The 23535-nt window shown below is 41.6% G+C and overlaps 2 protein-coding genes across 2 annotated transcripts; both read left to right on the top strand.

Annotated features, from left to right (window-relative positions):
- The first annotated feature begins 1743 nt into the window (after positions 1–1743).
- Positions 1744–2985, top strand: LOC137896007 (zinc finger protein 180-like). The gene is made up of 2 exons (XM_068741536.1): positions 1744–2331; positions 2704–2985. The coding sequence occupies exons 1-2, from the start codon at positions 1744–1746 to the stop codon at positions 2983–2985; spliced, it is 870 nt and encodes a 289-aa protein (XP_068597637.1).
- A 1847-nt stretch (positions 2986–4832) lies between these two features.
- On the top strand, positions 4833–18096 carry LOC137896006 (zinc finger protein ZFP2-like). The gene is made up of 5 exons (XM_068741535.1): positions 4833–5001; positions 5253–5331; positions 5456–5658; positions 6348–6468; positions 17061–18096. Exons 1-5 carry the CDS (start codon positions 4833–4835, stop codon positions 18094–18096), a joined length of 1608 nt encoding a protein of 535 aa, XP_068597636.1.
- The last annotated feature ends 5439 nt before the right edge of the window (positions 18097–23535 follow it).

Genomic DNA, 23535 nt, shown 5'->3' with positions numbered 1-23535 from the left:
TAGTATTAATGTTACCGCAATGTACATTCTAACTGACCCTCCAGACCTGCCGTAGTTAGCTGTAAGGTCGACTGCGCATGTCGAATGTTCCATTGATCGGTGATCCCCTCGAGTTCCGCTGTTCCGTTTTGCTCCAGTGGTTTGATATAAAGTGGTTAAACGTGTGCTTCGCCTCGTTATTTGAGTACAACACAAATCAGTTCATGGTTTCTGTTCATTCTGCTCTCATTAGGAGATTTAGTCGACACAAGTTTTTGTGTCATGAACCATTGAGGCAAGATGCAAAAACAATTTCCTACAAATATAAAGTCAACATGTAAATATTAAAGTAAAACGGGGAAACTCTGCATGAACTAATTATCTGGACCATTTACTTCCTATCTCGGCCTTTCAGGAACAAATTCTACTTTTAGTCTCTGAGATTTCTTTGTTATATTTATACAACAGATGATTACTAAAGTAATCATCAATATAATAGGTTTAAAAGACAGTGATGATGTCAGCGGTTTATGTGTTTCATATTTTCCGGTTATATTGCATATATTGTTTACAGAAGTTTTAATCCGCATGTAGCGAGGACGTCCCGTCGATAAAAAGAAAAATATATATTTCGAAAGCCGTAACCGGAAGTTTTGTCTAACTTCACATCAATGTATTTGTAGTTACCTGCTATGTCCACAAGAGGGCATCGCGGTTACAGAACACCCTTGACACATGTATATATTAATTTCCGGTGTCCCACAAAATAAAAGCATCGAGATAAATGGTAGTATAATTCAATTTCACGAGTAAAGTGCCAGAAAATAATAATGTTGAGTTTTAATTGTTCAGAATCCTATATTCTGATAGGATTAGAATATAGGATTAGAATATAGAATCCTATATTCTGATATTTGTAGTTTCTAGAGGAATAAAGGGAGGCGATTCTCCATTTCCATTGATTTTAAATTAACGGTACAATCAGCTGTAGCAGAAGATAACAGGAAATCACTTTGTTTCGTCTGCAGGTATTTCAGCTGAACAGGATGCCTTTTTAAAAAGCGACCAACGATTGCCTGTAAAGAAACGAGTGAACAAAACTGAGTGAAGATCGATCATCAGCGAAGACTGCGAGATATCACCTGGAGACCCGGAATGAAATCACACAGAATAAGTATGTATGTTTGTCCTCGCATGTTTGTTTCATCACAGCAGCGTCCAATTCCTTCAATGCTTCAACCAGATTGTCCACAGCAACATGTCTGTAAGGAGGAGGAGGAGGAGGTTCCTGCTGATCAGCAGCTCTGGAAGGAGGAGATGAACTCCAGTGTGGACAAAGAGGAGCCAGAGCCTCCACGTGTGAAAGAGGAGCAGGAAGAAATCCCCACCAGTCAGGAGAGAGAGCGGCTTGGACTGAAGCAGGAGACTGGAACCTTCATGTTGAGTCCTACTTGTGGAGAAAAAGACCACAGCAAAGATCAGACTCTGTTCCTGAAAGCTGATGAAGATGCAGCATCAGAAGAGTCTGGAGTTCTCATGCCAGTCATTAGCTCTGTGGTAGGAGCAGCAGACATTGACCAGCTGCTGTTCTCTAACAGCTGTCATGCATCTGGAAGCCATGATAAGAGAAAGGAAACAGGTGAAGAGGATGTAGAATGTGATCCCACACTTCAACCCCACAGCAGAAAGACCAGGGAAGGGAGACCATATGTTTGCACAACATGTAGCAAAGCTTTCACAAGAAAGTCAGTCTGTATAGAACACATGAGAACCCACACGGGTGAGAAGCCTTATAGTTGTGAAGCATGTGGGAAACATTTCAGACAAAGTGGTGATTTGACAGTCCACATGAGAACCCACACAGGTGAGAAGCCTTATAATTGTAAAACATGTGGGAAACATTTTAGACAAAGTGGTCACTTGGCAATCCACATGAGAACCCACACAGGTGAGACGCCTTTTAGTTGTGAAACATGTGGGAAACATTTTAGAGAAAGTGGCAAATTGACAGTCCACATGAGAACCCACACAGGTGAGAAGCCTTATAATTGTAAAACATGTGGGAAAGATTTCAGACAAAGTGGTGAATTGACAGTCCACATGAGAACCCACACAGGTGAGAAGCCTTATAATTGTAAAACATGTGGGAAACATTTCAGACAAAGTGGTGAATTGACAGTCCACATGAGAACCCACACAGGTGAGAAGCCTTTTAATTGTAAAACATGTGGGAAAGATTTCAGACAAAGTGGTGACTTGACAGTCCACATGAGAACCCACACAGGTGAGAAGCCTTATAATTGTAAAACATGTGGGAAACATTTTCGACAAAGTGGTCACTTGGCAATCCACATGAGAACCCACACAGGTGAGAAGCCTTAAATTACACCAACAGAAGTCTAACTTCCAGAAGATCTGGCCACACTTGTTTATTACAAATTTCAATTTTTCTTTAATATGGAAGAGGAAAATACTTTGAAATCCTGCTGAAATGTCTAAAAATTGAACAGATCCCTTTTGGGACACTTCTGTCTTTCAATGCTTTTAAAAAAAATATGAGCTTTTTCATTAATTTCCAATTTATTCTGTGTTACTCTGAATCCATTGTGCTGCTTTTATTTGTCCACTAATTTATCTTTTGAGCATGTAAGTTTGTATTTGTTGACAATGTAAATAGTTTGTAATAAACACTGTTGAAAATTCAGTACTCACTTGACAGGACACATGAGAACCCACACGGGTGAGAAGCCTTATAGTTGTCAAACATGTGGGAAACATTTTACACAAAGTAGTTACTTGGCAGTCCACTTGAGAACCCACACAGGTGAGAAGCCTTATAATTGTAAAACATGTGGGAAACATTTTAGACAAAGTGGTGCATTGACAGTCCACATGAAAACCCACACAGGTAAGAAGCCTTACAGTTGTAAAACATGTGGGAAACATTTTAAACAAAGTGGTAAATTGACAGTCCACATGAAAACCCACACAGGTGAGAAGCCTTAAATTAGACCAACAGAAGTCTAACTTCCAGAAGATCTGCCCACACTTGTTTATTACAAATTTCAATTTTTCTTTAATATGGAAGAGAAAAATACTTTGAAATTCTCCTGAAATGTCTAAAAATTGAACAGATCCCTTTGGGGACACTTCTGTCTTTCAATGCTTTTAAAAAAATTTTTTGTTTTTTCATTAATTTCCAATTTATTCTGTGTTACTCTGAATCCATTGTGCTGCTTTTATTTGTCCACTAGTTTATCTTTTGAGCATGTAAGTTTGTATTTGTTGACAATGTAAATAGTTTGTAATAAACACTGTTGAAAATTCAGTATTACCGACTTCCAATAGAACGGGAACGCATCTGTACTTCTATAACGGACAGCGAGATGACGATGGCGCCTTTTTGGATAGAAATATATACTTGGAGTGAAGGACGTTTAAGCCTGTAAGGATATTGATTGTGTGCTTTTTAATTTACTATGGAAGAACAGAACACTTTACCGGTACATTAGAAACAATTTAATGATAAATGACTGAAAATCGTGGATTGAATGTTTTAGATTTCACTACTCTTAACAATACTTTTAAAATGAACTGGGCCAAACATTTTAAAAAAAACCATCTCCATGTGGAACTTTAATCCCAACAATATTTTTTCTAGGTTTGGTAGTTTGAATTTTATATTAGGCTGCAACTACAATGTAGACAAACTTCAAGGAAAAACTCTCCTTTCATAAACAAGTTTTATTGGCTTGGTCCCGAATATATAAGCACAATTTGCTCCCCATAAATATATGATATGGAATAATTGGGACATACTGTACAAAAATAAATAATTATACTTTTCTAATTGGGTTGAGAAACAGATTCGACTCAATATTCAACTTTTTAATTGGAATGGACAACTTGTGTCATATTCTGATTTTTTAAATCTGAATATACATTTCCAGCCACACCTAAAGAATATTTCAATAGTATTTGATGCTTTACCGGGGTGTAACAATTTTAGTCAGAAGTGTTTATTTTAATGTACTGCCTGTTCCTCTCCTCAATTCTGTAGAAACAGTAGTAGGAAAAATCTGTTTTACTCATTCTAAAAATAGCAATAGGAATATACGCTCTTTATTTCAAAAAGAAGGTATAATCTGTTCCACACGTCGTTTCATACTGGAATTCTTTTGTAAATGATATTTATTGTAAAAAAGTATGGACAATTCCCAATAAGTTTCTGTTACAAATACAGTGAAAGAATTATTTTTAAATTATTTGTAAATATTACCCTGCCAACCACGACATGAAAAGATTCAGAAGAGACATTCGTGTGAATTGTTCTTTCTGTGAAAACCATCCTGAGAGCGTTCAGCACCTCTTCTGGATCTGCACATATTCTACATCATTCTGGAAAGACCTCAGCAGCTTTATCATTCATGAACTTTACAAGAACTTCTCCTTAAAATGGGAACATCTTGTATTTTGCTTTTTCAGAAGGCAAACAAAATCATTTTTTTTGTTTTTAATTATAAACCTCTGAATTCAATCCATCAAATCTTTATTACAGACACAATGGTCCAAACAAAGCAGCACACATCATTTAGACAAATAAACACAGTAGTACTATAATACAATCATGTACTAGTGACACCAAATGCCTGAGTGGAACTTGACAGCACTCTGGCTGGGCTGAGTCAGCAGCCTGATAATGATTCCCTGAATCATTCAGACGACATATAAACCTGTAAGACGAGTGTCTCAGCCGAGCAGTTCAAATTCGGATGGTCTGGATATGATCTGCTCTGCTTCCCACGTAGCTTGTTAGCTGAAGGGGCTAAACGTCCCATCGAAGTCAACGCAGCATGAGTTCCCCGATATACACCTTCGTGACCCGGGACGACAACAGCACCGTTTATGCAGAAGTTTCCAAACTCCTGCTCTCCACCGGGCAGTGGAAGAAGCTGAAAAGAGACAATCCCCGGTTTAACCTGATGCTCGGTGAGCGGAACAGACTGCCCTACGGACGCCTCGGTAAGCGCTGCTCATCCTCCTGATAGGAAAATCTCATGTTGGTGGAGATCAGGGGGGTCAAAGTCATTTTCTCCGAGGGCCACGTCAGCATTATGGTCGCCCTCGAAGGGCCAGTTGTAACCGGAACACAGTGAAAATGTAACTAAATGTAATTTAATTTGATGTAAAATAAATGTAACTACTCCATAGCATGCTGTTAAATAACTATCTATATTTTATTTTAAGTTAACTTTAACTTTAATGCTTTACAGGTCACAAGCCGGGACTGGTGCAGCTGGTGAATTACTACAGAGGAGCAGACAAGCTCTGCAGAAAGGCGTCGCTGGTCAAGTGAATATTTATTAGTTTTTAAGAGAAAATCTGCACATTTTCTTGTCTGTGCACCATTTACTGATGTCCTTCCACAGATGAATTGTTTAAATGGGTGTTGCATATCTCCTTCCTTTACCATCAGGCTGATCAAAACCAGCCCAGAGCTGTCTGACTCCAGTAACTGGTTCCCAGAATCCTACATCATCTATCCCACTAACCTCAACACCCCTGTTGCCCCAGCAAAGAATGGCATTAACCACCTCAAGAGCAATCCCAAGACAGATGAGCGAGAAGTTTTCTTGTCTTCCTACCGCCAGCGTCTCCGTCCGGCGTGCAGCTCCTGTGGTTGCGGCTGTTTGTACAGGAATGATTTGTTTGAACAAGCAACGTGTGAATTCCTCCTCATGATATTAAGAATCAAATTAAAGCCAGTGTCTTGACGCCCTTCTGTGGATTCTGCTTACATCATCAGGTTGGCGAGACTACTGCTCATCCGAAGCTGAAGGCCCGTCCGGGACACGCCTGGTCACCTCCAAACGGGGGCGTGACTTTTAAATAGGAAACGTACATTTACTTTGTTAATTCCAGCATTTGCAAGCAGATATTTGGTGCCTGAAATCCAGTTCCTCTGTCCCTCTCTGCTCCTGGAGGATCCGTAAAAGAGAAGAATGTTGTAGCGCTGCTCAAACATTCCTTTGTATGTTATTTTTAAATGTTCCCCCCCCCGGCCACAGCGATGGAAAAAGGGAATTCTGCTTTGCAGCCATTCCTTTTGGCGTCCGTGCTTCAACAATTGTTTTCTTGCGAGCTGAGAAAGCAACATGTGTTTGTTGTTTACTTCAGTCGTCTTCAGTTTCCCGTTAGCAGGAAACATGACAGCGGTGGGACGTGTTCTGCTGCTGCTGCCTTCAGGCTGGAAGCGCTCGGAGAAACGTTCATGCTTGTGTGGAGAGGAAAACACATTATGTGTGTGTGTGTGTGTGTGTGTGTGCGTGAGAAACGATGGCTGACCGTATCTCTGGCTCCTCCTCCAGATCACAGAGCCACGGTCTTCATCATCTCCTCCTGGTCCCTCCTGCTCATGCCCTCTGGAAACATCTCCTTCGCTGACGAGGATGTGACCCAGCAGGACCTGCGAGCCTTCACCGCACCAGAGTTACTTGAAGGGGCCTCCTTTCCCTCCGTCTGACAGAGAGAATTCCCTTTGAAGTCGGCCATCGACAGCCTGAATGATCACAGGCCTGTTGCTCACGTCTGTGATCATGAAGTGCTTCGAGAGGCTGATCGTCAACCACATCAAAGACGCACCCCCCCACTCTAGACCCCCACCAATTCGCCGACAGAGCAAACCGCTCCACTGATGATGCCATCGCCACAGCGCTTCACACTGCACTGAGTCACCTGGACCACCGGGGGCACTACGTGAGGATGCTTTTTGTGGATTACAGTTCGGCGTTCAACACAATAATACCGGACATTTTAACGGTTAAACTCTCCCACCTTGGACTCTCCACCTCCATCTGCACCTGGATTAAGGACTTCCTGTCTGACCGCACACAGAGGGTCAGACTCGGCTCCCACCTCTCCCCCACCGTCACACTCAACACCGGCTCCCCTCAAGGATGTGTACTGAGTCCGCTCCTGTACTCGCTGTACACCTACGACTGCACGCCAACCCATCCCTCCAACGCCATCATCAAGTTCGCTGATGACACCACCGTGGTCGGGCTCATCTCGGGCGGAGACGAGTCGGCGTACAGAGATGAGGTTGGTAAACTGGTGGCGTGGTGCTCGGTGAATAACCTTTCACTGAACGCCACGAAAATGAGGAGGGTCCCGGCACCGGAGGAACCCATCAGGTCCCCCCGCTGCTCTCCTACTGAGTCTCCTCCTAGTCCTCACATCTCCCCCCCTGCCCTTCCCTCTGCCCCTTCCTCAAGCTACTCTTCCTTTAGCTCGCTCCACCTCCTCCTCAAACACTCCCTCCTCCGTTTCCCTCAAGCGGCCTGCACCTCCTCTGTCCTCCACCAGACGTGCTGGGACAACTGTCCCGGTACCAAAGTGGATCAGAAACATACGGGCCATCCTCAAGGAGAGGAACAGGCAGCGTGGTGTTGGGGGAGGAAGGAGAGCTCCTAAAGTTTAACCTCCTCCAAAGACATAAAATAGATTTTATTTCATTTATTCTGATTTGTGATTTTTCTCCAGCATTAAGATCTCCTTCCCCACACACCTCCTGTCTCTCTCCCTGAATCTCCCTGTCTTCCTTTCTTTAGCTTCTCCTCCTCTGCTTCTTTGGTTGGATGGATTTTTGGCTTGATTGATTAACTGGTGGTTTTGATTACTGGTTGTTTGGTTGTGTGGCTGGTTTCTTGGTATTTTTGGTTAGTTAGCTGGCTGGCTGGTTGGTTTGCTGCTTGTTCATTGGATGACTGGGTGGCTTTTTGGTTGGTCTGCTGAAGGCCTGATTTTCAAGGCTGGTAGTTTGGTTGTGTGGCTGGTTTGTTGGTATTTTTGGTTGGTGACATTTTGGTTGGCTGTTGAGTTGCTTGACTGGTTGTTGGTCATTTGATTAGTTAGTTAGCTGGCTGGCTGGTTGGTTTGCTGCTTGTTCATTGGATGGCTGGGTGGCTTTTTGGTTGGTCTGCTGAAGGCCTGGTATTGATGACTGGTTGTTTGGTTGTGTGGCTGGTTTGTTGGTATTTTTGGTTGGTGACATTTTGGTTGGTCTGCTGAAGGCCTGGTTTTCAAGGCTGGTAGTTTGGTTGTGTGGCTGGTTTGTTGGTATTTTTGGTTGGTGACATTTTGGTTGGCTGTTGAGTTGCTTGACTGGTTGTTGGTCATTTGGTTAGTTAGCTGGCTGGTTGTTTGGTTTGCTGATTGTTCATTGGGTGGGTGGCTGGATTTTTGGTTGGTAGAATAGAAAGCCTTTATTGTCATGGCATAGTAGCTACACAATGAGATTAGGAGTGCAGCTCCGTCTGGTGTCTAATAACAACATAAAATGCAAATAATAACGGAACATTCAAGTACTTGCAGGATAATTTAAAGTTTAAAGTGAACAGTGCATGCGGAGAGATTGACCAGTATTTAGCATATGTTAATAGCATACATTTAATATTGCACATAGTGAGTAGGTGTGTGTTTAATCCTGATTGGTGTTCAGAGCGCTGATGGCTCTCGGGAAAAAACTGTCCCTGAGTCTGTTGGTCCTGCTCTTGTGCAACCTGTAGCGCCGTCCGGAGGGCAACAGGTTGAACAAGGTGTGTCCGGGGTGGGAGGAGTCTCTGACAATGTTTGTAGCTCTGCTGAGGTAGCGAGAGCCGGCGATACAGTCCAGGGGGGGCAGAGAGCAGCCGGTGATCTTCTGGGCTGTGTTGATCACTCTCTGCAGAGTTTTCCTCTCCGCTGCTGTGCACCCGGCGTACCACACCGTGATGCAGTACCCAGGATGCTCTCCAGGGGGCTCTGTAGAAGGCCACCAGCAGCTTCTCCTCCAGGTGCATGGTTCCTCCTGAGCACCCTCAGGAAGTGGAGTCGCTGCTGGTGTGCTGAAGGCCTGGTTTTGATGACTGGTTGTTTGGTTGGGTGGCTGGTTTGTTGGTATTTTTGGTTGGTGACGTTTTGGTTGGTGTTTGAGTTGTTTGACTGGTGGGTTGGTTGGTTTGCTGCTTGTTCATTGGATGACTGGCTGGTTGTTTGGTTGTGTGGCTGGTTTGTTGGTATTTTTGGTTGGCTGTTGAGTTGTTCGACTGGTTGCTGGTCATTTGGCTAATACACAGGCTAGCTAGTTGGTTAGCAGTGTTTTGGTAGTTTGGTTATCTGTTTCTGTCTGGCTGGTTGTTACTTTGCTTAAATTACTGGTTGATTCGTTGGTTGGCTGTTTGTCATTGGTCATTTGGTTGGTTGTTGGTTGTTTGGTTGGTTGGATAGCTGGTTGGGTTTTGATAAAGCTTATTAATAAGGCTAGGCTAGTTGTTAGCGAGGGGACTTCCCATGTTGCACTGGACTCCTCTTCCTCTTCCTCTTCCTCTTCCTCTCCACACATGAATATTTCACTAGTTCTTCTCACTAACACGACTTCTTCCCTGGAGTCTTTGTGGTTTCTCATCCCGCAGGTTCCCATCGGCCGTTCCACTGCTGGATGAAGGTTGACAAGCACCGACTTCTTCAGGTCGGTTGTGATGTTTTAATATCTGGAAAAATGGAATTCAGAATATAAAACAAAATTCTGTGTCAGACTTGGTTTTATGTCTTTCTGATACATTCATGAATACAACACATATATACAACCGAAGGTATTTACTCAACACAAATAGGAATAAAAAACAATTAGCTCGGTGCTAATGTTACGTATGTTTCCATATTTGACTTTATCACTTCATAGAATGATCATAGATATATTATTGCTGTTAATAATGAATAGTGTATCATTAAAAGATGGTATTCTGCTTGTTTATGATGAATAGTGTATCGTTAAAACACTGTGCTAGCTTTTATTTTCAAAAATGTTTGAATATTTTATGCTATTTGTTTATAATATAGAGAGTATCATTAAAAGTACTTGATACTATTTGTTTTTTTCCACCATAGAGAGAGAGAAGACCAGTGAAGAAGAAGATGAAGAGAGAGAGCGAGAGAGAGAGAGCAGCCCACTTCCTGCCTATTTCCATCTTGGAAACATCAATCGTCTTCGCCTTCTGTTAACTCTCAAGACCATCCACAACCCCCCCCCCCCCCCCCCATATCTGTCCAACCTCCTTAGTGTTCCCTCTCCTTCCCGCACCCTGAGATCCTCTTCCTCTTCCTCTTCCTCCATGCACCTGTCTGCCCCCCCCCCCCCCCGATGCCAACTGTCAATTTTTATTTTTTTATTTCCTTATCACTTTCTCAATTTATTTTCGTTTAATTTATTTTGGTTTTACTTTGTCTGCTCCTGCTCTGTCTCGCTATCACTTCCCTATCCATCTCCTTGACTCGTCTCCGAGCTGCCATTCTCTCTCTCTCTCTCTCTCTCTCTCTCTCTCAACCCAGCCGGCCAGACAGATGGCCGTCCACCATGAGCCTAGGTTCTGTCCAAGGTTTCTGCCCGTTAAAGGGAAGTTTTTCCTTGCCTCCGTTGCTCTTGTGGGTCAAGTTGGGTTCTGTGTTTCCCTGCAGGTCTTTCCCTGCTAATCCTGTAAAGTGCCTTGAGATGACTTTATGTTGTGATCTGGCGCTATAGAAATAAAACAGAATTGAATTGAATTATTACTTTTCAACTCACTTTTTTATTCTATATGTGCAGTGGCGGGCGGTGCATTTTACACCTAGGCCTTCAGTGAAGTCCTACTTAGTCCGACTTGAATAAATACCCCTCATAATACCATCATTTATGACACCACGGCTTTAGAAATAATGTACAAACACACACTTACGCACTACCGGGTGTTGCATCACCTCAATCGTGTACAACACGGGATATTTTTTCCAGAGCATTTAAAAATCAATAAACTGCATCAGCAATTAAAACTTATCACTATACGTGGTACTATCAAAGTTATAAATAAAAGGGAATTTAACATTATTTGTCCAAAACATTTTAAAGTCCACCATGAATATAGGCAAGCTTTAAATTGCAAAATTGCAGTTTAATATAAGAAAGACCGCAACAAAACGGCCACATTTGTCTTGTTGTGTACTTCCACTACAATCACACAGCTGCACCGGCGGCCACATTATTTACACACATTGCATTTACAGTATATCTGTGATTTTATTTCGTCATCATGTTAAATAAATAAAATGTTGGTACTCACCAAAACAGCTGTCCCCCAAAACAGTTATTTGAAAACAAAATCCATTCTCCTTTCTTAAAGTTCCTAAATCCAGTGTTGCTCCAAACATTAAATCGATCCCTTGCAAACAAAAGGCATTCCCAGCAGAACAATTTGCTGCGACTCTCGGAAGCTGTAAGCCAAAAGTTTGAAGCCTGGAAGTGGCGTACAAATGCTTTCCCCACCTGGGACAGGTTAGCTAGCTAGCTAGCTTGGATGACGTCGGCTCACGAGAGCTAGCTTCTCTGTAAAAGTCCGTCTTGAAAATGGCCTTTCAAGAATATCCACAACCAAATCCACACTTTCACCTCCTTCGGCCATTGTGGGTTAAAAACGCAGGAATAGTTGTGGTTCGGACGGTCGCGCCGTACCGATGTGCATGAGTTGATGACGCAATACGCCTAGCGCTGCCCTCTCACACGGAGTATCCAATCACAGGCAGGAAGGCCTTACTTTCACCAACTCGTGATCTGATTGGCTATCGCAACTGTCTATCAACTCTAAGAGCCGATCACAGGATGCGTTATTGACTTGTAACGTGAGGCAAGCAGGAAGGACCTGTTTCACTAACTCGTGATCTGATTGGCTATCGCAACTGTCTATCAACTCAACTCTACGAGCCCGTTCACTTACACAACACAGACGGCAAGCAGCGCTGATTCTGAAGGTCTCGGACGGATAGTACTTGCCACTGGTACTATGAAATCCGCCTGGCAACACAAGCTAGCTGAACTCTGATTGGATAAAAACTCTCACCTAAAAATACATCACTGGAATATAATATGACATGAATGTGAAGAATATATATATATATACATAAAATTAAATTGATTTTATCATAAATATGATCATGTATTCTTGATTTCTGGTTATGTTAGGCAAGCAGAGAAGGCCTTGCAGGCCCTGACCGCCCGCCACTGGAACATTGTATTTAATAATAACGTCATCACGTCTGGGTTTCTTCCTGCCTACGTCGTAGCTTACGTTACGCTCTTAGTAACTAGTTTATCACTCTGTCAGAAGTATTTTCAATAACTTTAAATAAAGGTTGAGCCCCCACCCAAAAGAAAACGATGATTAACAGCATATTTTGTTTAACTATGGCAGAGGAGATAACATCCTGAATTGACACGAAGGCTTTACTTCCAGTGAGGACGTGTCCAGGATTTCAGTTGTCCAACAGTCCAACGTCCCCAAAGTCGTCACCATTTAAATCATTATTTGACATTGATATATTGCAAACAGCAGATATTAGCATAAACATATATTTATCTTCTTAACAAGACTTCCAGTCTTTGCATCAAATAAATTTGGGTTCATTTAATGCAAAGACCGGAAGTGTTGGTATCAATCCCAACAGCTTCAGCAAACATCCAGCTCGACCCTTCTCAGCCCCCTGCTGGGCAAAAGGAGAGTTACTTACGTTCGGTTTCACGTGACAAATAACCGTTTGAAATATCAAATTAAGACAGCTAATTATTCAGTTTGGACACAATAGATTGAAATATAATGTTTGCAATTTATTCCAAGACTGCCAGTTTCTTTCTGGATCAATAAAGTGTCTTTTATAGATTTTATTTGATTGGGTTTTATGTAAATTAAGTGACATCACGAAGAAAAAACATATCAATGCCTAAATTTCTGTCAGGCCTAAGGCAGGTAGGAACCCAAATGCAAGGCGGTTTGAGCGGGAGTCCAAAAACAGATTTATTGGTCGTTACCAGGGGGTCAGTCCAGAGTAGCAGACAGAGCAGGTTAGGGGCAGGCAAAGGTCAAACACCGGGTGGTCAGGCAGGTCAGGCAGACAGGTCGGAGGCGGGAGGCGAGCAGATGGGGTTCCGGGGTCAGGCAAGGTCGGTACACGGGGAGGCAGGCGCTGGAAGGTTGCTGGAAAGACTACAAACATGACACTACAATCTGGCAGGGTTCTGTTCTCTGGGCTGATGGGTGATGCGTTGCAGCTGGTGAAGGGAGCACAGGAGTCAGGAATCAGCTGATGGCAGAGCGGAGATGTGGAGGCGGGGAAGTGGGCGTGGAGAGCGGCACAGCCGTGACAATTTCCAGGTTTACATAGATTAAAATACATGTACAATGTACATTAAAATAAATAAATGTCTTCACAATACAGAGAAACACGACAAATATTGTATTTATATAAAATGAAACAGAGTGGGCGAATTCATTCCTTTGGTTTTATTATGCTTTTATTTTGAAAGCAGCATCACACTTCCTTGTAGCTATTGTGTCTGATTTGACCTTCAATTCAACAGCTGGCACGACAAGTGACAAAGAATGTCAGACTGATGAGTCACGTGGATTCATATAAACATCGTGGACAATATTTAAAAGGGAAATAAAGGAGACGTCTCTTCTTTTAAATGCTTTACATATATTTGTTCCTCCACTTTAGAATTTGAAAAGTGTTTGATGACGGGTTTTTTACAATCAATAAGCAAATCAACCAAGCATCTGCAATTTACGTATCTCACTAAATCATGAGTCACTTTCACAATCCTGTACTGCATCTCTGCTGTTTTCTGTCCCCCCAAACACACAAGTGCATCATGTTTCTGTACATTTACTACAGATGAAAGCAGCAGTGAACATTCTAGCACAATGTCCTCGGTATGTCAGAGTGATTTGCTGCCTTGCATGAGTCTGATCCAAAATGTGACTTCACAAATGTGAGCTCTCAGCCAGTTAGCATGTCCTCTGTAGTGGACATTTGTCCATTACAGAGGACATGCTAACTGGCGGGCTGGGTCCCAGGAGGATGTTGCATGACAAGTCAATACAGAACAAACAAAAACACTAAATACAATAAGCTTTCCAGGGGGAGAATCTGCATGACTTCAATGCCAAGTTGAGCAGCTCTAGTCTCACACCGGCAAAAACGAAGGAAGACTTTTTGAAGCTACATGGAGATGGGGAATTGTTATTGCTAAGAAACACTGGAATGTTTAATACCATTTGTTACAACATATCTTTGTGAGCAATCCTTTGAGGATGCTGGACATAAAAACAAAGAAAAGGAACAGACTTTGCTGTGAACATGACATGAGAGCGGCACCAAGGTGAAGCCACGCATCTGAACTCTCAAAGGCAGCAGCAGAATCACTCTGATTGGCCGGTTTGTAGTTTCTAGTGAGTTCATGCACTGTGTTGGTTTTGTTCTTTGAAGAAGGTGATGTTCATGCACGGTTCATTTTGTGCACCATTAAAAAATCATATAGCTATCTCTTGAATGTGAATAGAAACATATATTTATTTCACTAAAGAAGGGTTCGGTGAATGCGCATATGGAACTGGTGGGTTCGGTACCTCCAACAAGGGTAAGAACCGCTGTTATACTACGTTGCTGAACTTACAAAGGGCAGAACAGCTTTGCTGAAAATGTTTGCTCCATTTGCAATTCACGCATTTATTTTATGACTGCAAACATTCCAAAGCGTTTTGGAATGTCTGACATTATCAGTCAAATTGACCGATTTCTCTGAAATTACCAAAAGGTTATTGTGGTAAATTCCTTATTCTGACGGCGTGTTTTGTACCGGAACTGTCCACTGCTGAATTTAGTGTTTTTACATCAGGCACCTTGGGCAGCTAAGGGGTCCTTGGGGAAAGTAACGTTCCGTTCTTCCGTTCTTCACAACGGACCAGTTCGTTCTGCGTTGATGCCTGTCTGCGTTTCTGATGAAGGTAGGTCGGAACGATCCGGTAACGATCGATAATTAGTTATTCAATATGCAAATGAAGCGCCGAATTTCGCCGCTAGTTTAAGATAACGTTTATTGAAGATTATTTTAGCATAAATGTGTTCCTGAATTGTTTTTGAGAATGTACTTTTTTCTTTAATATGGATGACAAAAATGCTTTTAAATTCTGCTAAAGGGCCTAAACATTGAACGGCTCCCTTTGGGGACACTTTTCTCTCTTTCAATGCTTTAAATAAATTATTCTGAGTGAGCAGGATGGCTGGAGGGTGCTGGTTGGGAGTTCTCCGTGTGATCCTGATGTTCAGAGACTTTAATGCTAGTTAGCTCCGCTAGCATGCTAGTCATTTATTTTCTTTGTGGTTTGAATGTTTGGCGAGTTTCATGCTAATAATTTCCGCTAGCATAAATAGCTAATCGCTAGACGGGAAGCTAAGGCTCCGCTTATCTTAAAATGCTAATGCTAACGTGCGGTTTATGTTGAGATGCATTACAGCAACACAACGCAGAGGCAGAAAGACTGCCGCCGTAACATTTAGTTAATGTAGTATTTAAGTGTGTGATATGTGTTGATGCGCTATGGCAGATTATCTTTAAATTATTAGTATTAATGTTACCGCAGTGTACATTCTAACTGACCCTCCAGACCTGCCGTAGTTAGCTGTAAGGTCGACTGCGCATGTCGAATGTTCCATTGATGGTGATCCCCTCGAGTTCCGCTGTTCCGTTTTGCTCCAGTGGTTTGATATAAAGTGGTTAAACGTGTGCTTCGCCTCGTTATTTGAGTACAACACAAATCAGTTCATGGTTTCTGTTCATTCTGCTCTCATTAGGAGATTTAGTCGACACAAGTTTTTGTGTCATGAACCATTGAGGCAAAATGCAAAAACAATTTCCTACAAATATAAAGTCAACATGTAAATATTAAAGTAAAACGGGGAAACTCTGCATGAACTAATTATCTGGACCATTTACTTCCTATCTCGGCCTTTCAGGAACAAATTCTACTTTTGGGCTCTGAGATTTCTTTGTTATATTTATACAACAGATTATTACTAAAGTAATCATCAATATAATAGGTTTAAAAGACAGTGATGTCAGCGGTTTATGTGTTTCGTATTTTCCGGTTATATTGCATATATTGTTTACAGAAGTTTTAATCCGCATGTAGCGAGAACGTCCCGTCGATAAAAAGAAAAATATATATTTCGAAAGCCGTAACCGGAAGTTGCGTCTAACTTCACATCAATGTATTTGTAGTTACTTGCTATGTCCACAAGAGGGCATCGCGGTTACAGAACACCCTTGACACATGTATATATTCATTTCCGGTGTCCCACAAAATAAAAGCATCGAGATAAATGGTAGTATAATTCAATTTCACGAGTAAAGTGCCAGAAAATAATAATGTTGAGTTTTAATTGTTCAGAATCATATATTCTGATATTTGTAGTTTCTAGAGGAATAAAGGGAGGCGATTCCCCGTTTCTATTGATTTTAAATGAACGGTACAATCAGCTGTAGCAGAAGATAACAGGAAATCACTTTGTTTCGTCTGCAGGTATTTCAGCTGAACAGGATGCCTTTTTAAAAAGCGACCAACGATTGCCTGTAAAGAAACGAGTGAACAAAACTGAGTGAAGATCGATCATTGGCGAAGACTGCGAGATATCAACTGGAGACCCGGAATGAAATCACACAGAATAAGTATGTATGTTTGTCCTCGCATGTTTGTTTCATCACAGCAGCGTCCAATTCCTTCAATCTGTCCTCCAGATTGTCCACGGCAACATGTCTGTAAGGAGGAGGAGGAGGAGGAGGTTCCTGCTGATCAGCAGCTCTGGAAGGAGGAGATGAACTCCAGTGTGGACAAAGAGGAGCCAGAGCCTCCACGTGTGAAAGAGGAGCAGGAAGAAATCCCCACCAGTCAGGAGAGAGAGCGGCTTGGACTGAAGCAGGAGACTGGAACCTTCATGTTGAGTCCTACTTGTGGAGAAAAAGACCACAGCAACGATCAGACTCTGTTCCTGAAAGCTGATGAAGATGCAGCATCAGAAGAGTCTGGAGTTCTCATGCCAGTTATTAGCTCTGTGGTAGGAGCAGCAGACATTGACCAGCTGCTGTTCTCTAACAGCTGTCATGCATCTGGAAGCCATGATAAGAGAAAGGAAACAGGTGAAGAGGATGTTGAATGTGATCCCACACTTCAATCCCACAGCAGAAAGACGAGGAAAGGGAGACCATATGTTTGCACAACATGTAGCAAAGCTTTCACAAGAAGGTCAGTCTGTATAGAACACATGAGAACCCACACAGGTGAGAAGCCTTATAGTTGTGAAACATGTGGGAAACATTTTAGACAAAGTTGTAGATTGACAGTCCACATGAGAACCCACACAGGTGAGAAGCCTTATAATTGTAAAGCATGTGGGAAACATTTCAGAGTAAGTGGTCAATTGACAGTCCACATGAGAATCCACATAGGTGAGAAGACTTATGGTTGTGAAACCTGTGGGAAACATTTTAGACAAAGTGGTGAATTGACACGCCACATGAGAACCCACGCAGGTGAGAAGCCTTATAATTGTAAAACATGTGGGAAACATTTCAGAGTAAGTGGTCAATTGACAGTCCACATGAGAATCCACATAGGTGAGAAGCCTTATAGTTGTAAAACATGTGGGAAACATTTTAGACAAAGTGGTAAATTGACAGTCCACATGAGAACCCACGCAGGTGAGAAGCCTTATAATTGTAAAACATGTGGGAAACATTTCAGAGTAAGTGGTCAATTGACAGTCCACATGAGAATCCACATAGGTGAGAAGCCTTATAGTTGTAAAACATGTGGGAAACATTTTAGACAAAGTGGTAAATTGACAGTCCACATGAGAACCCACACAGGTGAGAAGCCTTATAGTTGTAAAACATGTGGGAAACATTTTAGACAAAGTGGTGCATTGACAGTCCACATGAGAACCCACACAGGTGAGAGACCTTATAATTGTAAAACATGTGGGAAAGATTTTAGAGAAAGTGGCGAATTGACAGTCCACATGAGAACCCACACAGGTGAGAAGCCTTATAATTGTAAAACATGTGGGAAACATTTTAGAGAAGGTGGTGCATTGACAGTCCACATGAGAACCCACACAGGTGAGAAGCCTTATAATTGTAAAATATGTGGGAAACATTTTAGACAAAGTGGTAAATTGACAGTCCACATGAGAACCCACACAGGTGAGAAGCCTTAAATTAGACCAACAGAAGTCTAACTTCCAGAAGATCTGCCCACACTTGTTTAATACAAATTTAAATTTTTCTTTAATATGGAAGAGAAAAATACATTGAAATTCTGTTGAAATGTCTGAAAATTGAACAGATCCCTTTAGGGACACTTCTGTCTTTCAATGCTTTTAAAAAAAATATTTGTTTTTTCATTAATTTTCAATTTATTCTGTGTTACTCTGAATCTATTGTGCTGCTTTTATTTGTCCACTAGTTTATCTTTTGAGCATGTAAGTTTGTATTTGTTGACAATGTAAATAGTTTGTAATAAACACTGTTGAAAATTCAGTATTACCGACTTCCAATAGAACGGGAACGCATCTGTAATTCTATAACGGACAGCGAGATGACGATGGCGCCATTTTGGATAGTAATATATACTTGGAGTGAAGGACGTTTAAGCCTATAAGGATATTGATTGTGTGCTTTTTAATTTACTATGGAAGAACAGAACACTTTACCGGTACATTAGAAATAATTTAATGATAAATGACTGAAAATCGTGGATTAAATGTTTTAGATTTCACTACTCTTAACAATACTTTTAAAATGAACTGGACCAAACATTAAAAAAAAAGCCCATCTCCATGTGGAACTTTAATCCCAACAATGTTTTTTCTCGGTTTGGTAGTTTGGATTTTATATTAGGCTGCAACTACAATGTAGACAAACTTCAAGGAAAAACTCTCCTTTCATAAACAAGTTTTATTGGCTTGGTCCCGAATATATAAGCACAATTTGCTCCCCATAAATATATGATATGGAATAATTGGGACATGCTGTACAAAAATAAATCATTATCCTTTTCTAATTGGGTTGAGAAAGAGATGAGACTCGTAATTCAACTTTTTAATTGGAATGGACAACTTATGTCATATTCTGATTTTTTAAATCTGAATATACATTTCCAGACACACCTAAAGAATATGCAATAGTATTTGATGCTATACCGGGGTGTAACAATTTTAGTCAGAAGTGTTGATTTTAATGTACTGCCTGTTCCTCTCCTCAATTCTGTAGTAACAGTAGTAGGAAAAATCTGTTTTACTCATTCTAAAAATAGCAATAGGAATATACGCTCTTTATTTCAAAAAGAAGGTATAATCTGTTCCACACGTCATTTCGTACTGGAATTCTTATGTAAATTATATCAACCGGAAGAAAGTATGAAGTTTCTGTGACAAATACGGTGAAAGAAATGTATTTTAAATTATTCGTAAATATTACCCTGCCAACCACGACATGAAAAGATTCAGAAGAGACATTCGTGTGAATTGTTCTTTCTGTGAAAACCATCCTGAGAGCGTTCAGCACCTCTTCTGGATCTGCACATATTCTACATCATTCTGGAAAGACCTCAGCAGCTTTATCATTCATGAACTTTACAAGAACTTCTCCTTAAAATGGGAACATGTTGTATTTTGCTTTTTCAGAAGGCAAAGAAAATTATTTTATTTGTTTTTAATTATAAACCTCTGAATTCAATCCATCAAATCTTTATTAGAGACACAATGGTCCAATCAAAGCAGCACACATCATTTAGACACAGTAGTACTATAATACAATCATGTACCAATGACACCAAATGCCTGAGTGGAACTTGACAGCACTCTGGCTGGGCTGAGTCAGCAGCCTGATAATGATTCCCTGAATCATTCAGACGACATATAAACCTGTAAGACGAGTGTCTCAGCTGAGCATGAAGGGTGTTAACCCGACACCACAGAACATCTCACTGGCACTGGACCATCTGGGCTTCCTGAGAAGTATCCGCATGCAGTCATTGGATGCAACCTTTAACTTCTGTAGTCTGGCCTGTTTGCACCTGACCCACAAGGGGGCAGTATAGAGCGGAGTACAATCAGCCCTGAAGAGGGTGACCTTAACCTCTTCAGAGCAGAAACTACATTTCCTCCTCAGCATGTTGGCCTGTGCATGCAGCACGCGCCGCTGTCTGTACATATCATCATCATCACCATCATCATCATCATCATCACCATCATCACCATCATCATCATCATCACCATCATCATCATTATCACCTCGTCAGCATACATAAAATGATTTATCAGGGCGTCACCAAGAATACATCCAGTATTACTGCTGTTGAGTTGCACAGAAAGATCGTTCTTATAAAGGTTAAAGAGTCCATGTGAAAGAAGCCCACCTTGGCGGACACCGTTCCCCACCCCAAAAGGAGGAGGGGCCACATGACCCCACCTGACCTGCATGGTCTGATTTGCATACCAACATGTCAGGAGTCTAATAAGACTGCTGGGCACACCTCTCTCCCTCAACTTTATGAACAGTTTCCGATGGTTCACACGGACAAAGGCCTTCGAGGCATCAATAAAGTCCACCAACACAGAGGAGCTTTCTGCTTTATACACGTCAATGAATCCTTTCAATCCATAAATACACATTCAGTCAGTACCATCCTTGGTTTTAAACCCAAATTGATTGTCAGAGGTATTTAAAAAAGTACATAAACAAGTTAATAAAGGTTTTTCTAAAACCTTAGCGAGTACAAGAGCAAGTGCAATCGGCCGGTAATTATCCAGGCTCCCCACCCTGCCTGTTTTATTCTTGATAACTGTCACCAAGGTAACAGGCAGCATGGAGTTCGGCAGCAGCCCATGCGACATGAGGCCGGTAAAACATAAGGCGAGCAGGACAGAAACCCTCGGGCTAGCATACTTTAAATGCTCTGAAGTGATGTCATCTGGAGCATCAGCTTTATTATCTGCCAGCTGTATTCTAGCTCCATGCAGCTCAGTAGCTGAGACCCCCACGACCTCACTGAGGGGGGCTCCCTACCAGAAAGGGATCACCGTCAACACGATTAAAAATAGCCGAGTAGTGCTGCCTCCACAACTCGGGGATATTACCTGATGCAGTGACTCCCTTAACCGAACATGGCAGGGGCATGCTTCCCCTGTTCAAGGAGCTCACCCCCCTCCAGAACCCAGTCACATTACAGCTGAGAAGCTTCCATACCTGTCAACCAGTACGTTTTTGCCGTACAAAGTACGGTTTTTATGCATTCTAAGACGTGTACGGCGTAGAAGAACATCTGTACGGGAAAACGCAAATTTGTAGCGTCCGTCAGACGCTGAAACAAGGACGAGATGGGTCTCAGAACAAGCTTTTATTAATCGGTAACCCCGCCGCTAACAGAACAGATATCCTCTCCCGTCTCTCTCACCGCCTCCACGCTCACACACACCCCGCCCCTCCTCCCTGGATGCCTTCACTGACTCTCTGCAGAGTAGGAATTACGAACACGAACACGAACTGTTACAGTCCCATCCGGTCTGCACCGAATATCAAGAAACGTGAAAAACATGTTTCCCAATCACAAGCCAGCAAAGGTTTGTATTTTCCTTCCCTGTTTGAAATTTAAATTACAAGCATCATTGATCAATACTTAAGTTTGGTTTACAAAAATAAAAATGCTAACGATTTTCCCCCCCGAAATATCTGTTCTTATTTAAAAAATTAAATTACAAGCATTATTAATGGATATTTTAGTTTAGTTAAAATATCAAAATTAAACTGTATCCTAATTAATAATGTCCAACTATGTACATAAATAAACGCATTTGAAAAAAAAAAAATGGTGTAAGGTTATTTTGTATTTTGTAAGGAAAAAATCAACGGTTTGTAAGGCCATGGAGCCTTGGAGGTTGACAGGTATGTCGGTGATATTTACTAAAGCTGTGCGCTGCATTTCCTGTGAGTGACCGGGAGACGGCAGCTCCAATACCTGTCAGGCTCCGCACCTCCGGTCTACCGATGGAGGAGAACGGGGTGGGGGGGTAACGGGGCAGGATGATGCTGCTGTCTGAAGGTGGGGCAGATCAAATACCCCTCAGGCCAAAATGACCCACTGACCCAGTTTCTGGATCGGTTCAGTCTGATTCAGTTCGACTGGACCCCGACCCAGAAACGGAGAGGACCCGGGTCCGGAAGGAAAAGCTGGTTCCGAAGTAATAAACACGTTTATTGCCAATACTGTAGTCCAATCAGCTCTTTCAGTCTAACTCAGGGGTCCACATTTGGCCCGCCCCCCTGAACAATCCCAGATAAAAAAATAAAATATATATATATATTTTTTCCTTTCCATTCAACATGAGCCGCCGGTGGGGGGGTCAATAATTGTATGGGCTGCATTTAAGAGGGGTCATTAATTCAATATTTTGTTTCCTAAAAATAATATTGATAGTGGAGAATATATTAATATTCTGAAGAAAAGCATTCTTCCTTTTGTTTGGGACAATTTTAATGATGATCACATACGACCAGGAAGGTAATGTTCCATGGACCTTTTTTCTGTGAGGAACCCGGAAAGGGTTATTTGGTTATTTTATTAATAGTGTTCTATTTATTTCCTGACTTTTTTTTCTGTGAAGAAAGGGTTATTTGGTTATTATTTACTTTATTAATAGTGTAATAATATAATATATATATATATAATAATAAATATTATTTATTGTATTATTTGGGTATTTGGTGGCTGTCTGGAAAACAATAAATGTTTAGCCCCCCCTGCCATCGTCACACTTTTCCTGTACAAACTGACCCCGGCCCTCCATCAGAGAAGGGAGACGTTATGTGGGCCTTACAGGAAAAAGTTTGGGGACCCCTGGTCTAACTCGTCTTTGACTCAGTTTGAACACACCTCTGAAATTGTAACTTTACACGGAGGATTGAGATCAAGCGGTTTTACTATTTTCTCTGGAGAACCTGTGAAATCGTCACGGATCTGTTTCAGTGCGTAAATCAGGCATCGGGTTCTCTGACATGTTTTATATGGTTTGGCAGCACTAGCTGTCCCAATGAAAATCCACTACACTGATAGATAGTACAAGGTCAGGATGATGTCAGAATGAACAGCGCCATCTGCAGCACTGGAGGACACCTGCAGGTCACAGGCAACGGGCATGAGAAGAAAAGGATGTGTTTGCATGGAAATATATTCACACACGCGACAAACACTCATTAGAATTGATACAGATATTTTGATCAGCATGTTAAATTGATTTATTATTATAGCATTCATTCATATTTAACCAAGAAGCCCTCTGATGAGTGTGTTCTCGTTTTTTTGTTTTGAGACTTCAGCATTTAAAAATGAGATTGTTTGTTTGTAAATGGGAATCAAGATCAGAGTTTTCTTGGGACCATGTTTGTGATGAAATTGCTGCCATGCTGTGTTACTGTGTCTTTGATGTATGAATGAATGAATGAATGAATGAATGAATGAATGAATGATTCGTTTATTTAACAGGGACAGCGCACATTAATAAACATTTCTGTCAATGTGCCAGAATTAGCCAAAAGGCTATTTTTCATCTGTTGTCCCTGGACAGAAATTCCATGGCCCCAAAATATAAATACATATG

This window comes from Brachionichthys hirsutus, chromosome 7 (assembly GCF_040956055.1).
Source record: "Brachionichthys hirsutus isolate HB-005 chromosome 7, CSIRO-AGI_Bhir_v1, whole genome shotgun sequence".
NCBI classification, from domain to species: domain Eukaryota; kingdom Metazoa; phylum Chordata; class Actinopteri; order Lophiiformes; family Brachionichthyidae; genus Brachionichthys; species Brachionichthys hirsutus.
The sequence above is the reverse complement of the archived record's forward strand: the minus strand, read 5'-3'. Positions and strand labels throughout refer to the sequence as shown.